Source organism: Festucalex cinctus, chromosome 6, assembly GCF_051991245.1.
Source record: "Festucalex cinctus isolate MCC-2025b chromosome 6, RoL_Fcin_1.0, whole genome shotgun sequence".
In the NCBI taxonomy this organism is placed as follows: domain Eukaryota; kingdom Metazoa; phylum Chordata; class Actinopteri; order Syngnathiformes; family Syngnathidae; genus Festucalex; species Festucalex cinctus.
Genome location: NC_135416.1, coordinates 9,096,272 through 9,114,400, shown reverse-complemented (window position 1 = coordinate 9,114,400; position 18,129 = coordinate 9,096,272). Strand labels below are relative to the sequence as shown.

Below are 18,129 nucleotides of genomic sequence, written 5' to 3'. Positions count from 1 at the left end.
CATTCACACACTTCATTAGCTGTGATTCACGCTGATCCCAGAGCCTCGCCAATTAAATCAGACACCGTTGCTGTAACTGACAAAAGATTTTAGGCTGTCTTCGCACTTGACAGGTTGAAATGGGCGCTGGTGTTTTGGCTAGCGAACCCTGGCTCACAGAAAACAATGGGACTAAGACTGCAGACTGTGTACACTTCACACTTGAAGTTCGAGACAGTAGATATTTGGTGTACACATTTGGTCTGGCTCGCAGGCTTCATCAGTTCATTCAAGTATTAATGAAGCTTGCTAGTCGGACCAAAACGTCTTTCAGGACAACCAGAACAGTCCATTTGTGATCAATTCAGTGCCCTGAGAATGAAATGACCTGGATGAAGGAGAATATTCACAAGCATGTTAATGTGAGAATTCTCAGGGTTGTCTGACCCCTTCAGCCCTACCAGAGCTAAGCAAAATGGCTGTTTTTTTTGTTTTGTTGTTTTTTTAATGATGTCATCTCAACTGAAGAAGCTAGTGTTGTTGTTCTCGAGATCGGTTTTGCTCTTGAGACCACTTTTTAAAGGCCTCGGCCTCATCTCGGAATCAAAAGCATTTTTACTCAGTCTTGTCTCAGTCTCGGGCAGGGTGACTTGGGATTTTTGATTAAGATCGGTCGAGAGCAGGTCAGTACTGCTGTGATCAATGAAAAACAAAGAATGCAGGTGCTGCCTCCCAGTTTACTATTTCAAAAACAACATGGCAGATTTTGTGTTTGATGCAAACATAATGAAAAAAAAAAGATGCTAGTCATTTTGTCCCATATTTTTGTGATTTTTCTTTAATATATATTCTTGGTCTTGTCTCTGTCTCAACCTCCAGAAGTCTTGATGTTGTCTCTGCCTTGACATCCAAAAGTCTTGGTCTCGTCTATGTCTCAACTTCCAAAAGTGTAGGTCTTCTCTCTACGTTGACCTCCAAAAGTCTTGGTCTTGTCTCTGTCTCAACCTCCAAAAGTCTTGGTCTTGTTTCTGTCTCAACCTCCAAAAGTCTTGGTCTTGTTTCTGTCTCAACCTCCAAAAGTCTTGGTCTTGTCTCTGCATTGACCTCCAAAAGTCTTGGTCTTGTCTCTGTCTCAACCTCCAAAAGTCTTGGTCTTGTCTCTGCATTGACCTCCAAAAGTCTTGGTCTTGTCTCTGTCTCAACCTCCTGAAGTCTTGATGTTGTCTCTGCCTTGACCTCCAAAAGTCTTGGTCTTGTCTCTGTCTCAACCTCCAAAAGTCTTGGTCTTGTCTCTGTCTCAACCCCCAAAAGTCTTGGTCCTGTTTCTGTCTCAACCTCCAAAAGTCTTGGTCTTGTTTCTGTCTCAACCTCCAAAAGTCTTGGTCTTGTTTCTGTCTCAACCTCCAAAAGTCTTGGTCTCGTCTATGTCTCAACCTCCAAAAGTGTAGGTCTTCTCTCTACGTTGACCTCCAAAAGTCTTGGTCTTGTTTCTGCCTCAACCTCCAAAAGTCTAGGTCTTGTCTCTGCATTGACCTCCAAAAGTCTTGGTCTTGTCTCGGTCTCAACCTCCAAAAGTGTTGATCTCGTCTCTGCCTTGACCTTCCAAAGTCTTGGTCTTTCAACCTCCAAAAGTCTTGGTCTTGTTTCTGTCTCAACCTCCAAAAGTCTTGGTCTTGTTTCTGCCTCAACCTCCAAAAGTCTTGCTCTTTTTTCTGCCTCAACCTCCAAAACTCTTGGTCTCATCTATGTCTCAACCTCCAAAAGTGTAGGTCTTGTCTCTGCATTGACCCCCAAAAGTCTTGGTCTTGTCTCTGTCTCAACTTCCAAAAGTGTTGATCTCGTCTCTGCCTTGACCTTCCAAAGTCTTGGTCTTTCAACCTCCAAAAGTCTTGGTCTTGTCTCTACCTGACTTCCAAAAGTCTTGCCTCAGTCTCACTACTCTCCAGTCTCGATAATGTCTTGGTCTCAATTGGTGTGATCTTCACTACAACACTAGAAGAAGCTAACAAGAAGTCACATTGCCTACCATCGTACCTTTTGCGGTCATTTGGGATTGATTATGAAAAAGATGCTATTACAAGTGCGATAGCCATCAGCATGATTTGACAGTCGCTTTTTTTTTTTTTTTTTTTTTAACATCAATTTGTTGGATGTTGAGATTAGATCAGTTTAGGTCCCGAGGAAGGAAGGGAAGAAAAGGCCTCGGACATTCCTCAGATGATGATCTTAGGAGAAAAGACATATTTCATTGTCGTCAGAATAGCCTCGTCTTTTATTCTCTACCTACAGGAAGTGAGAGAGTCTCCTATGGGATGGCGACACACCCTACTCTACTTTGGGAAGTGTTCCCATGTTGGATTGACGCATCCTTGAGGATAAGCAGATGAGTCTGGGATTCTGGAAAGAGGAATGCTTACTTGGAAGTCTGCTGCGTTGAAGGTTCCCACTCATGATGACCAAAGACAGCAGACTGAATACTTCTTCAGTCTTCAATCAGACCACTGAGACTTCTTCATTAAGGTCGTATTCCTGAGCAACCACGCTTCTGAAATGAGCCATGACCTCCCTCAGGACACATTTCCGCTGTGTTAGCTCAGAGTCTTGGTTTGAGAAAAGACTAATGTAGTTTGCAGGTTAGTGATGATTCTCTGTTGACTAGTTAACTGCTGTGTCTGTAAAGCCACCCCCTTTAAGTACTATACCAAAAAGAAGTACAGATCAATTATTTTACAAAGTCAAAAAGGTACCAAAAGCTAGGATTAAGCTTCAGCATTTTATATTCTTCTTTCCACCGGGGGCCAACTGGACCTTCCCCACTGTGGATGCCGTTCGAGAGTGGTTCCTTGGCAACGGAGATGAGTTAGTCTGTAAATCTGTGTGAAGTGGCGCAGAGGAAGACGTTAAAATGGAAAGGATAAGAAATAAATCCGACTGACTAATGGTCTAATGATTTGAAGTTTCTCCGGCTGCTGACAGTTGATTTCAATCGGTTTTGCTCGCAAGCAGGTGCGATAGGCGCTTTGCCCAGTCCCCACTGTACCCGCAATCACTAATCCTATCTTACAAGCTTGCTTCATGGGAACTACAGTATGTTAAGGGTGTGTTTGAGCTGTACATTGTTGAATATTTGCCACAAAGTTAATCTTACATAGAGATGGGTAGGAGTGAGCAGAAAAGCTTCCGAGGGGCCTTAAATCTTCATAGCACAATTTCATCTGTGACACATTTATCACTGTTACATTTTCCCCTTCATATTGTTCTCGGATCTGACTCATAATCTCTTCTGAATTCCTTAACATCCTTCGCGCTAAGAAAGCAAAGCCATCAGTGTGAGAGAACTTCTTTTTTTTTTTGTATCCAACGAGAAGTTCATGGTTCAAGCCATGCTTCACCTTCATGAAGATTGTTTCTGACTGATGGAGAGGAGATATTTTGGCTCCACAACAATATTTACTACATTTCTCTGTGCCCAATACCAATTTAACAATTGCGAGCAAGAATCAAAGCACGCAGTTTATGACCACTACTCAAAGTTGGAACAGTAGCCCTTCGTCATCATAGACTGTAATATTTTACATCCCCCATAACCCGATGTGACACGTGCGACTCAGGCAGGAAGGATACAGTAGAGGAAGGAAAATGAAAACCCCTCTGATTTGTGAAACCCAAAACCTCATTGTGATTTAGTCATCGCAAGATGGCAATTAGTGAAAGGACGCCTGCTCTTTGCCAGAGTCAACAAACGGCCTCAACCCAGGAGAGGAAATGTCGAGTTTTGCAATAATGCAGATTTGCCACGCCAATAATGTTCGAATAGTTGCATTTGGAGATGTATATGTTGGCAGCAAAATTCACAATGTTATTCAAATGCAGTATTTCCTCAAATAGGGCAACGTCATACTTAACAGTGAATATAGAGACGATATATCGGTAGTATTTTTATTTCAAAAATGCTTTTGTAACAATAAAAACATTAAAAAAAGAGTTGTGATTTAAAAAATGCAGTAAAACAGCTAATCAAATCTGTGGCTGAAGAACATTTTCTTAAATGACATGTTCATTCAATACTGTAACCAATTTAAACTGACACTTAATTGCAAGTGACTCCATCTAATCAACCTGCATGTGTTTTGAATAGTCGTCTATATTTTCTCTGGCCGCTCTTTGACACTCGCTATGAAATGATTGTCCTGCCATTTAGGCCAAAACATTTTCAGAATTTATCAAATAGGCCACTTAAACATTATCTGATAAGAAAACAGAAACATGCATTGACATGTCAACACTTATTTTTCAACATCGTTGTATCATATTTGAAACTGACAGTTCGGTCCATCAGTCATTTCATGTCTAAAACTGCACTGTTGTCTGCGTAAAATATGAAAATCGAGAGGTGTAGTTTTCAATGAGGTCATCATCCATACGCTGGCCACTGTTATTCTTTTCCTTCTTTCTATCTTTGTTTGCCATGGCTGCAGTTTTGTTTGTTATTAGGACTGTGGGTTCATTTCATTTCCCGCCCACTGCTTTGGAACCTTTGCGCAGAAACCTGATACTGTCTGTCTGGGTTAAAACCACTGTCCAACTCAAAATGTGGACTTTTCTTACAAGTACAGCCAAAATGATTCATACCTTGGCCACATTTGACCTTAAAAGTTAATTTTGAAATGTTCACTCTGTATGCGACGACTGCCTTTTGACATTGTCCATTAGATATGATCTGTACATGTGAACTACAGAGATCTCATCTCTGCATCCATCTTTGGTGTAAATTCAACAGAGCCAGGGCCAAGTTTTCACCTCATTTTATACACACTCTGGTCACCTCCTCCATTTTGGAAATGAATCTTCACCATCATCTCATAAGACAAATATTACCTTTAATGACTCCATTTCCTGATCATTTCCTTATCGACCCCCTATAATTAGGTTTCCTTTGTTTGTTTTGTCATCCTCCGGTGTGGACCCCATGACACTGTTATTGTGGGAAACTTCAACCAAAAGCACACACGTGCACGCACACACAGAAGCAGCACGGGATGTTATTTAAATAACGCTTACTGGTAGCACGCTGAGTCTCTTTTGTCGTTATGACTCCCCCACCCTGCCTCACTTTCCCTCTCTTCTCGCGCCACCACCCCTACGGAGAAGCTCAATCAGCTGAAGCCAGCAATTTGTAAACTCCTATCTTGCTCTCTGTTGGACACTGAGCCTAATTAATTGTCTCTTTTGTCACTAAAGAGGAGTGGGGGTGCAGAGGCGGAGTGGGTGGGGGGGTAATAAGGGAAATAATCGGGAAAAGGAAGACAGCTTTCTTTTACTCTCGAGAGCCTCTTTCAACACAGAGTTTCCACATCAATGGTACATCGCATTCGCCTGTGCCAAGCAGGCTTTCACACAGTAACATTTTCGGATGCTACATCTAAAATTTAAGGCTTGCTTTTTTGTAACCCCTATTCTGAGTTAGTTACTTCCGCACAGACCAGCAATATGCGGGAAATGATGTCGCGTGTGAAAGGGGATGATTTATTTATTTTTTTTGTCTAGAATAATTCTGCAATTTTTTTTTGTTTGTTTGTTAATTAAAAAATCATTATTATTATTATTGTTACATAAAAAATAAATAAATATCTTATTATTATTTATTATCAATATTATTACATACAAATACATAAATATAAAATGCAAAATACATAAATCATTTACCATTCATAATATTACATAAAAAACAAATTAATAATAATAATAATATTAATAATTTTTATTTTACAAACAAACAAAAAAACAGAATTTCAGAATTTCTCCAGATGGGGAAAAAATCAGCCCCTTTTTTGTAATAATAATAATAATAATAATAATAATAATGTAATTTCCATTCTATTTTTGGTGATTTGGCCCCTCTTCACTCACGCAGACAAATTATTTATCTATAAAATATTGCTCACCATGCATACCACCACCCACGCTCTCACCTTTGAGCAATTTTATTGTCTTCATTCCCAAAGTCTGCGCTATTGAGTTGATCTTCTGTTTGGTTTTCTGCCCCAAGTGAATGGGATTGGCTGCTACAAATTTTTCGCTACACTTGTTATGAATCTTTTATTTACCATGGGCTATGATGTAATGTAATTTATTTTGTAAATATATAGCAACTATATCACATTGTACAATTTGTTGTACGTATATGTATTTGCTTTTATTTTGCGTTGTTTTGCTCTCCTGCCTGGGACAACATTACAAATGAGAATCTGTTCTCAATTTCTTTACTAGTTTTTATAAATGTATGAAAAATATGTTGCAAGGATCTTATTTAACGATGTCATAGCAAGTTTTATTCATTTTTACAATTGCATAGTCATCCCTGTCAAATGATTTCACGGGCCATAAAAATCCCACGGCCCATAGGTTGCGCACCTCTGCCATGTGACTTCATTACCGAGTGGGCCGAGTAGAAAAGAGGGACTGAGTTGTTAGAAACACTGAGGACCTCCCACCCCTTCACCCCTCCGTGCGTGTTATCTGTGCGAGCTAATGAGTGATGGATTAACCTGGGCTCACCCCTGGCAAATTGAGATGACCTTACCAACTTTCACCCCCAACCCAAAAAAAAAAAAAAAAAAAAAAAAACTTGCATTGCACTTTAACCAAATTGATGCAACAAGTCACTGAGGTGTTCAAATCGTGCATATGACTTACTGCAGTGGCGGCCGGCATCCGGTGCTGACCTCTGCTGACTGAGATCTCTTTGTGCAAGCGCAACATGAGAGGCAACGAAAAGCAAACGTGGCCAAAAGCATATTCCACGGATGACACTGGAAGGCATCCATGACGACTGGGTGTTAAAAAGCCCTCATGACCTGATGACACACGCACACACACGCACTCACAGCGCCGAGCCATGATGACTTATATGGGAAAGACAAAGCCATCGGTAATAAATTAGCTTGAGCTATTCACCGTCACACACAAGGAATTCCAGGGACTGTTTTTTCCCCACTCAGCTTGTTTGACGCTAAATGAAAGTTTGATGCGTCGCAGGTGCATTCGCTTCATGCGTGTGTGTTCTTGTCTTTCTATACTTGTGAGGGAAGGATTTCATCTGCAAACATTGTGAGCTATTTTTGGCTTGTGAGGTCATTCACTCACTTTGTGAAGCTCAAAGTCAGTCCAGCGGATTCTCAAGATACGAGTAGATAAATATTTGACGCTCTGAAGTGCTTTAATGCATATCTTTCACTTTCAGTGAGTTCTCAACATCTTAACAGTTGCAGCCATCATATTTAGCATCATGTTCATTCTGTTTCATGATATGACGATGTAATTGTTACTCACACCTCAAAGGCTCATTCCCTACGATGATGTCATTATGTTACCGCGCTTATTATGTGACCAATATTTCTATATGTTTAAAGCAACTCTCTCACTCGGCTTCATCTATCCTTCCTTCCTTCGTTTAGTCTTTCCTCTGGTCTCTTGAGGTCTCCCTACCTGCATTTAAATATTTCTGTGGCTGGTGTAAGATTCTGGTTTTGTAACTCTGTGGGTGGCAGGTGGTGTCTGATTGGTGCTGGATTTCATTTTGTTTCATCTTTCTTTCCTTTGATTCTTCCTCTGGTCGCCAGAGAAATTTACAACTCTGGCGGGACTATAAGTGAAGTATAGTTAAAGGAATACTTTACTTATTTAGCCATTTTTGGCAGTCAAACGTTAATATTTTGCCCATAATAAATTTGATATAAATAAACGAGTTGAGTCGAGTTGATATTTTCATTATTTTTCATGTACAATTAGTATCATAAAAACACATTTTGCAACTTGCTGTCGACTGAAAATGACATCACAAGGGCTCAGGTAACCAATCACAGCTCACCTGTTTTCTAGGTTTGGTCATGTGACATTCACAAGCTGAGTTAAAGTTGCAAAATGTGTTTTTAAAGGTACAAATTGTATGTGAAAAATAATGAAAGTATCAAATTTATTATAGACAAAATATTAACTTTTTATTGCTATAATGGGCTAAATAAGTGAAATATCCCTTTAAGGTGAAGGGTTTGGGATAAATAAAATAAAAAAATAAATAAATAAATAAAGCAACCTTCTCCTTCCTCATTTCTGTGCGGGAAAGTATTAGTCAGCATTTTTGCTGCTGTAAAAAAATATGAAGAAAATATATAACCCGTGACCAACTTCACTTTTGATGTATAATGCAAGAGTATGGATTACATTCACAGAAAATAGCACGGACATGTTATTATCATGATGCCTTGAGATACGTGTCTAATTATTCTGTGACCATGCTCATAACTCAAATACGTGTATCTCAAATCTTCGTTCTCCATTGAAATGAATGCAAATGACATTATTCTGTTCCAGCCTCCCAGGTCATGATTTTAAAAAGAAAAATAGCACTCTATAATATTGTACTTTATATAAACATACATTAACAGCATCAATAATAATCAAATTAAAAGGATTTAACAGTTTTTGTCATGCTTGCACTGTTTGTGTTCCAATACCAGTTGCTCAATATTAAGAAGTTTGTTGGCGACATGATGTTACAACACACACCAGGTTTGTTTACGTTGAGTAAAATTGGCTTCTTGAGGTACTCACCATGTGTTTGTGACTGAAACTAGTTTTCCTCTGCGGCACTTCTGTCCTGTTCATGCCAGCCAGGCTCCCTCATGGAGATAATGAGTGAAAGTTACTCCTGAGTGTTAAGTGTGATTGCATCGAGTTGTTTTCTGGCACGGAGTGTTGATTACGCACAAATGCCTGGCGCTTCCACTCTCACGTGGATTTTTTTGTGCCAAATCGCACCCGCCAATCTACCTCGTTCACACAATTTATTCGTTACACATGTTAACGATATGTCAAAAGAATCAGTGTGTGTGAAACACTTTGGACTTAACAGCTTGCAGCAATTAGGTTGGTTTACTTGTTTTGGTTTTGTATGCATCAGAAATGTCATAACAGAAACAGCTTACATTAGAAAAATTGAATTTCTGTATGTAGTTGGACGTTGAGAACGGCTACCAGACAATTTCATGAGATCCAGTACAGTCAAATTTCAGCCCCACAGTGATCATGATGCCAGTTTTGTGATTGACACTGGCAGAAATATTGAACAAAATGATTTTGTTTAAAAAAATAAAAGAAAATAAAAAATAAAATGCATTCTATGTAATTACGTTATGACTATTTTTTTGTAACAACTTTTTTTCTTCATGTTTTATGAGAGGCTGGAACAAGTAATGGCATTTCCATTCTGTTCAATGGAGAAGATGATTTGAGATACGATGTGGAATGAATTAAATTCGTAATCCATGGCACTAGTGTAAATCGCAATTACACGCGCAAATTAATTTTGCTAAAGTGATGCTAACAGAAATAGCATGTAGATGAATATAGCATAGCAAAAGGCTAATGGCTAGCTTGAGAATGAATACAAAAGCGTTTCTGGTTGTGTCTTGTGAGCGTCACTGAGTACCGTATTTTCCCCACTATAAGGCGCACCTAAAAGCCTTCATTTTTTTCAAAAGATGACCATGCGCCTTATAATCCAGTGCGCCTTATATATGTATCAGTATTGAGCCGCAACAGGTCTCGCTGTCAAGACGCTATCGGTGACCCTGCACGATCGGTGACGCGCATGCACAGAAGATCCCGCCATCTTGGATCGCTAGCTAAGAGAAAATAATAAAACATCTGTTTATTCATTTTGGGAGTAAATGCAGTTGTCAGAAAGCTGGTTTGTAATCTATTAATAAAGTTTGACTGACCTATCTGACTGTTTTGTTGACATTCCCTTTAGTGCAGCACCATCTAATGGATGGATAATGTAACCCCAGCCTCTACTGTAGTGCCTTATATATGGGAAAAAGTTTGAAAATATGTCATTCATTGAAGGTGCGCCTTATAGTGCGGAAAATACGGTAATATTACTTCCTTTTAGTTGTATCTAGTTCAATTTTACAGTGGTTAACGTTTTTATACTTGCGACAGTTGAGGATGAATGTTGAAATAATTATCTTGTTAAACATCACTTTTGAGTCACTCATATCTTTGTAAAGACATAATTTTGCAACAGTTTCATGTCAAGAATACAGAAAGTGTAGCCAAAGACCCTCATGGGAACAATTATCATCAGCATCTTCCAAAAGGTGAGATGACCGCGGTGTAAAAAATGTGTCTTTACAATAACAACTTGTGTTAGCACATCGTTCTGGCCTTTGTAAAAGTTGAGTTTAAGCGCCAACACAAAGAGGCAAGCGGAAGTGGGAACATGCCAAGAGCAGACACGTAACATGCCTCCTTCAGTGGCAGTGTGGCTCCCTACCAAACTGTTTCCCAAAAACAAGGACAAGGCTCCGTTGCTGGGCTGAAAACAGTCACGCAATACAGACTCACACTTCGAGATCTGCACCGCCTTACGTGTTGTAGGACAAACATTACACTTACAGTTTTAAACGGGTTGTATTGTATCTCATGTTTTTATTTCTTATAATGGACATCAGGATAGTATATCTGTAACGTGTTGTAAACTTACCAAGCTTATATGTAACATTTTTAACAATCGAACATCATGCAAATCAAGTTGCGATTGTGATTGTTGTAGGACCCAATCATAAACCAGAATTGTTGACGTCATCCAAAATGATGCGTTTTCATTGGCTTAGACACGCAAATATGCCATGGCCACTGCAATCATCTATGGGTTCGAATTAAAAATGTAAGTATAAATCTTTTATCGGTCTACAACTTCTGTTGTTTTCTGAAAATGTCTGTTAGAGAGACATTTTGAATTTACACTGTACTGTCACATTAAAGTGAAATTATAGCTTAGATACATTTGCGTAATCCTGCCTTTCTTAAAAAATTGATCATTTCAATGCTTTGGAGCAATTTTATTGATCACTCATGGCTCTAAGACCTTTGAAAAAGAGTTTAGGAAGATAATGTAAGCACAGTTGTTTCCGTTTTTTTTGTGTGTGTTTTTTTGTTTGTTTGTTTTTTTAAGAATTAAAACAATTTTGTGAGACATTAACACAGACTGCCCATCATTTTAATCAATGAATGTGCACTAAATTAGTTTTTTTGTAGCATGTTAAATTAGCGATTGAACATGATTTGGGGTCATTTAAGGGATAACTCAAACATGAAGATCCCCCCCCTAAAAAGTAGTGGATTTAGAGGTGGTAGTATTCTGCCCAACTACGATGAAATGTGGCATATCGTTGCAGAGTTTTTACTAATTCTGCATGGTTTTCTTAGTTAAAAAAAAAAAAAAAAAAAAAGCTGCGTAATAAACTACAACTTGTGATTATGCGTCTCTTGCAAGTACAGCGTTACATTAAAGTGATAATTTACATGCTAGCAGCTAGCTAACACAGCATTAGCATCTACCAAGCTGCACATACTTGAGAACTTGGTTACAAAGTTGATGAAATGGAGTGGGGTATTTTTTATTATTATTTTTAAATCAATTTATGTGTCCATGCAAGTAAAAGTGCTTTTATTGTCTTTTTGGAAAATAGCTTTGTTCCCATATGGGCTCTGCTCCAGTCAGTCCCTCTCATACAGGCTAATTTCAGCAAGGAAAAAAGTAAGGAGTGTAAAGTGTGATCCTTGGGCACTGTTAAATTATGAGGAAATTGTAAAGAAAACTCACAATATGTCTTAGAAGGCACCAGTGAGTTGAACAGACATTCAAGCTGGGGGATTTCAATGTGTATTTTTTTTTTGTTGGTCTTTTTGGACCAATACCCAACTTTTGTCAACAGTAACGGGAATCGTAAAAAGCTGCAGTAATATACAAACATAAATTTACCTCAAAGCTTATGTTCTCCGCACTGCATACAAAATGAACTTAGCCTTCCTCTTCAAAGGCTCACTAAGAATGATCTTCGGTGCAAAACTGCCATTTAATCAAAACCCAATTGCTTCTGGAACGAACGTCCTGACAAGCAGCGAGCGGCTCCAAAATTCCTGCTCGGGAGGGAGAGCGCCTGCCAACACGCTGACATTAATTGCTTCAAGATCCTGCAGACATCCACACGCGGCACAAACGCAGCCATTTGTAACATCCATCGCTTTTATTTCAGGCTAAATGATTTTGATCACGCCTCGTAAAAGTTGCAGTGCTCAATCATCAGCAGTTTTGGAAACTTTAAATAAAACTGTACAGATTATCATATGCACGTGTCGAAATTCTGTAATTTATGAAGCGTTAATCATATGTATTGCTTGGGCATTAATACAAAATATTGTCAATGATGATTCCGATAATGTATAAAAGCAACAACAACATAATGTAGTACAGTTACCTCAGTAGTTTAAAATGGTGAGTGTTGTATAGCTAAAGTAGCTTTTGCCTATAAATTCCTATTTTAAGTTTTCACATTAAGACTCCTGTTAACAATGTTTTCACATCTGGCCAAGTCTTTTGCCCTTTACATGTTTGACACTGTTGATTTGTACTGACCAACGTGGCTTGACTTCACATCTGTACTGCTCAAGTGCACCGCGATAGTAGCCAGGAGGACCAAAACTGCCATAATTAAAAATAAATAAATGACTAAATAAAAGTGAAAATAAAAACGTATATATAAAAAATCATTCAAAAATTAAATACAAAAACTAGAAATGAATATATATATATATATATATATATATATATATATATATATATATATATATATATATATATATATATATATATATATATTTAGAGAGAGAGAGAGAAAGCATCTGCAGCATGAAATAAATAAATGTGAAAGAAGTTTTTTTGATTGATTGATGCTTAATTCTATTTATATATATTTTTTATTTTTTATTTTGACATGTATTTTTTTAATCTTCTTTTTTTGTATTTATTTTTATTTATATTCATTTATTTAGGGATATATATATATATATATATATATATATATATATATATATATATATATATATATATGTATATATATGTATGTGTATATATATATATCTATATATATATATATATGTATATATATATATATATATATAATTTCCATTTATATGTAATGTTTGAATTATATTTTTTATCTATATTTTTATTTTCATTTTTATTAATTAATTTATTTAGTCATTTATTTATTTATTTATTTTTTGCCAGTTTTTGTCCTCCATACAACCTGACCTGCGCTGCATTTTTCTCTTTCGCTAAGAAATCAAGTCTCCCTGTGTGCAGTTGTCCCCTTTGAGGTGCTCAATACAGTGGATATAAAAAGTCTACACCCCCCTGTTGAAATGCCAGGATTTTGTGATCTAAAAAAAAAAAAGTGGGAGGTGCTGGTGACTTCCATTTAAATTGAGTTTGAATGTGATTGGTTAATTGTGAACACAGCCAATACTTATCTCAGTGGTTTATTTTTAGTTTTCCCTCTCCAAAAGATTTCATTTTTCTTTAAGAGAAGGTTATAGGTCCATCTTATATCTTGGCCTCATTTTTTTGACAATTGAATCAGGGTGTGTAGACTTTTTATATCCACTGAAGCTCCCAACAAGGGGAAAACATCCTTCCTTCCACTTTCCCGCTCTTATCAGTGTTTACGGCTTCTTTTATAAACGATCAGCTTGGCCTTCGCGCGTCTGTTTTATCTCCTCCGCCGTTGACGGAAAAGCGAAGCGTGAGCCAGCGGTCTGCTGGAAGCAACGTCGCTGGCAAGCGGCGGAACACAAAAAGTAAGAAACGAGACGAGTCGTTACACTGAATCCACCTGTTTGCTTTTTTTTTTTTTTTTCTCTGTACAATCATCCGGCATTGCTGTGCAGGGCTGCGCTGCGCTGATTCAATAAGCCAAATGGATGAAAAAAGGTTGAGGGTGGGGGAGGTTGATGCATGAGGGTCCTTCACCATCCTTATGGATGTAATCAGTTAAGTGCACTTGAATAAAGAGGCGCTGACTCATCTTTTTTTTTTTTTCCTCTCTTTTTTTTTTTTTTTTTTGGTTTTTTGGAGCAGTTGTTGTGGTCCTAATCTGAGACAGAAGCAGAATTTGTGGAGTACACAAAAGTATTTTGGAAATTTTTATTATATTGATAAAACAAAAATAAATGGCTTCACTCGTGGCGAGATGGCACACTGATTAGCATGGCCACCTCAGAGGTCAAAGGTCGCAGATTTGTATCTGGGCTCTGGTCTTTAAGTGTGGCATCTGCATGTTCTCCGGGACCCCCCACATTAAAAAAAAAACAAAAAAAAAAACATATTTGAAGACTAACTTGTCCGTCAGTGTGAATGCTTGTTTATATGTGCCCTGTGATTGGCTGGAGACGAATTGCTGACATTTTTTGCAAGGTGGAATAACAATTCCGAAATGTGGAATTAGTTTTGTTTTTAAGTTATCAAAATATATCACTTCTTGTGCAACTGTTAACAAGAACTGTTGTGCAGAACATATTTAATACAGGGCTTGTGGGTTTTGGAAATTCCACAGGATGTCCGAAAAAATCTATGCAAATTAGAAATAATTATAGCATGGTGCACATATAAAAGATCTGCAATTTCAAGATATTTGAAGAATGATTGTACTGCGATTTCAGGAGGTATTGCCAATTATTTCCAGCAGTGTCCTTCTTTCCCCCCTGTGCAAAATATCCAACAAATGTCTTATCACGGCAACATTTTAAATACATCAACGAATGTTAGCAATAATATTTTAATCTCTCACAGCAGCAGAACTAAAGCATTCTGGTGATGAATGTAATTTTCAATTATTATTATCATTATTGATTGTATCATGTGGTTTTACTATTGTGAATTGTTAAATCTGAATTGAATTAATTGTCAATTCCCTCAATGCATAAAGAAGCATCACTAAAGCACTTTTAGCCTGCATCAAATTGAATACAATGTTGTTGTTTTGTTTTGTTTTTAGAGCTTGAGAATGTGTGGTTTATGGATTTAAAAAGTAGGCAGAAATCTTGCACCAAAAAAAGCAAATTAAAAAGAAATCAGGCACCAGCTTCCCACAACCATGAACAGGATAAGTGGTATACAAAATGGATGATGATGAGCTAGAAAAATAACATCTAAGATGCAATATATAAACTATTAATATACAATACATAAAAAAAATAAGTAACTGATTGATAATCATATTTGTGGTACTATTAGGCTATTATACGGCAACTACTACCACGAACAAGTAAACAATATCAAGACTATTACTATACCACAACTGCTGATATATTGCTGTTACTAATAATAATAATAATAAGTCAATCATAATAATAATACCATATAACACCAGTAGTCTAAAATATTTTTAATAATTGATTAATATAGTCACAACGAAAAACTATAGAAAAATAATATAGAATAAACAGAAAAGTATTACTGTTAGTAATTAGGCCTGAACTGATCATCATCATCATCATCATCATCAATGAGTATTGAGCTTTATGAAAGCCTGCACTTTTCACTATACTGTGAGTGACGTCATTCGTGACAGAAATAATAGTTTCGGATGACAGTTATTATTATTATTATTATTGTTATTGTTGTTATTATCAATACTAATAGCTGTCAGCATAGTCAAGCAACAAATGAAAATGAAGTTGAAACTTGCAGAGAGGGAGAGAGCGGGAGAGGATAAGACGCGCGCACGCGCACGCGCGCGCGCACGCGCACTGACTCACCGACGCACTCGTTGGCCTCCCTGGCGGTGGCCCTCTGCCACGGCCGGTCGTAGTGGAAGGGCTTGCACCTGTCGCACTCCGGACCGGCCGCGTTGTGCTTGCACTCGCACACCAGCTCGCCGTCGCGGTCCTTGACGCAGCGGGACGCGTGGCCGTTGCACTTGCAGCGGCCGCCCACCTGCAGGTCGGACACGGCGTAGAAGTACGAGTCCCGCGCCAGCTCCGAGTCGTCCTCGTTCTCGTCGCCGAACGTGTGCAGCCGGCTGAAGGTGACGCGGATGTCGGTGGCCGTCACCCAGTCCTGCAGCACCGGCGAGTTGTCGAAGTCGTGCGCCGAGGGCCGCCCGTCCAGCGTGCTGAAGGCGATCAGACCGCCGCTCAGCGGGAACGCGTCCGTGTGCGAGTCCGTGCAGATGGCCTCCTGCTCGTTCTGCTTGGTGATGGCGGCCCGGTTGGGCTTGTTGTACATCTTGCGGCACTGGCTCGAGTAGTACTGGAAGGGCACCCACGTCTTGCCGTAGTCCATGGACTTGGAGATCACCATGGACTCGGGTCTGGGCGAGCAGAACTGCAGGCTGACGTAGGTCACCTCGAACTTCTTGCCCAGGGACAGCGTGAGCGTGACGTTCTGCGGGAACTGGACGAAGTTCTCCGACTGCCAGCACGTCAGGTTGTGCGGGTTGTTCAGGTCGGTGAGGTACGCCGGGGGCCGGTTCCGCTTGGGGTCCGCCGCGTCGCACGTGTGGCAGCTGCGGCTCCTCTCGTCCACCTTGTCGGTGGAGCTCAGCACGCAGTAGCGGCTCGCGCTCCGGTGGCCGCAGGTGCTGGACGCCTTCACCTCCTTGCCGAACGCGGAGTTGACGAAGTCCGGGATGCAGCGGCGCGGGGTGCCGTGCTCGTCGTAGCACGGGTCCGGGGGCGAGCTTTGAGCCGAGAAGAGGGCCGCGCCTGCGCCTGCGCCTGCGCCTGCGCCGCCGTAACCGCCCGCGGTGCTCCGCAGAGAGGCGGCCAGCAGCACGGCGAGCGCAGCGTCCAGAGCCCGGAACATGTTCGGTGCGTGTCGGGTCCGAAAGTGTCGGTGCTGCTGCTCCTGCGGATGAGGAGGAGGAGGAGGAGGAGGAGGAGAGAGAAGAGGAGGAGGGATGGGGAGGGAGAAAGTTTGGTGGAAAGAGGTACACAAGCACCAAATCTTTCATAAGAAAAGCAGCTGACGAGTTCATGCATTTGTTTGTTTGTTTGTTTGTTTGTCTGACTTAAAAAAAAAAAAATAGCTATTCATATTTTGTGATTTTTTTTGGTTTATTTTTTTTGTCATGAGACAATTATTCGTAATTTTTAGCATCGAGAAACTATTTGTGATTAATTTTTGTTCCTAAAAAACAAAAAAAAGAAAAACAAAAATAGAGGCGGGGGAAAAAGCATGCCACCAATTAGAGGAATTGATTAGTTTTTAGTCAGGATTAGCCGATTTAAAAACAACAACAATATACATTTTATTTATTTATTTATTTTATTTTATTTTTTGTAGAAAAGACTTTACCTGATTTTTTTCATGGAGATAAATTTCCAAATAATAAAGGATTTTTTTTCACCAAGAAAATTTCTTATTAATATTATTTGTTATTCACCATGAAGAAAAAATAACATGTATTTCTTGTCACTGAGAACATGTTTTCTTTTTATTTTATTTATTTTTTGGCAATGGTTGAACTTCTTAAAATGAATACATTTATTATTTTTACCATCAAGAAAATTATTTTTTTGAGGCGGTTACCAGACAACTTTAATTTAAAATTTAGAATTTTTGTCATAGAGAAGAATTTTTCCTCACTTTGTCAAGGAGCATTAAAAAAAATACGTTTAAATGCTGTTTATTCATTTTTGTCACCAAGGAAACGTGTGATTATTTTTTTTTATCATGAGGGAATTAAAATAGGCTATATTTATAAGTATTTCTTAATTTTAATCAGAGAAAATATTTCCTATTATTTGCTGTAATTGACCATATTTAATGAATATGTGTACATTGATTATTTATGTCTTCAAGAAATTATTTTTGATTTTGTTTTTGTCACCAGACAACTTTTAACAGTTGTTTTTTTTAAATTTTTGTCATATAGAATATTTTCCGCTTACTTTTTAATTTTTAACTACACTTAAGTACTGTACATTTATATAGGCTATTTATTGATTTTTGCCACTATGAAAATATTTGTGATGGTTTTTGTTTTGAGAGAATTAAAATGTAGTCTTAATCTAAATGTGTTAATATACATGTCTTAATTTTTGTCCTTAAAATATTTTTGATAATTTTTGTCATTAGAAATTTTTAATTAAAAAAAATATTTTCCTAATTTATGAGCATAGAGAATTTTTTTAAATGGTTTTGTCATGTAGACTTTAAAATTATTATTATTATTATTATTATTATTATTATTATTTGCTTATTAATGTAGGATATGCATTTCCTATTTCTACAGCGTA

General features: G+C 38.4%; 1 protein-coding gene across 1 annotated transcript in view; it reads right to left on the bottom strand.

Moving 5' to 3' along the window:
• Positions 1-16,723, bottom strand: part of ntn1a (netrin 1a) — a 48,280-nt gene extending 31,557 nt beyond the window's left edge. The window contains exon 1 of the mRNA XM_077524871.1: positions 15,646-16,723. Coding sequence (XP_077380997.1) covers positions 15,646-16,693 — 1,048 coding nt within the window. The 5' untranslated portion in view covers positions 16,694-16,723. The remainder of the gene's footprint in view (positions 1-15,645) is intronic.
• Positions 16,724-18,129: the final 1,406 nt, after the last annotated feature.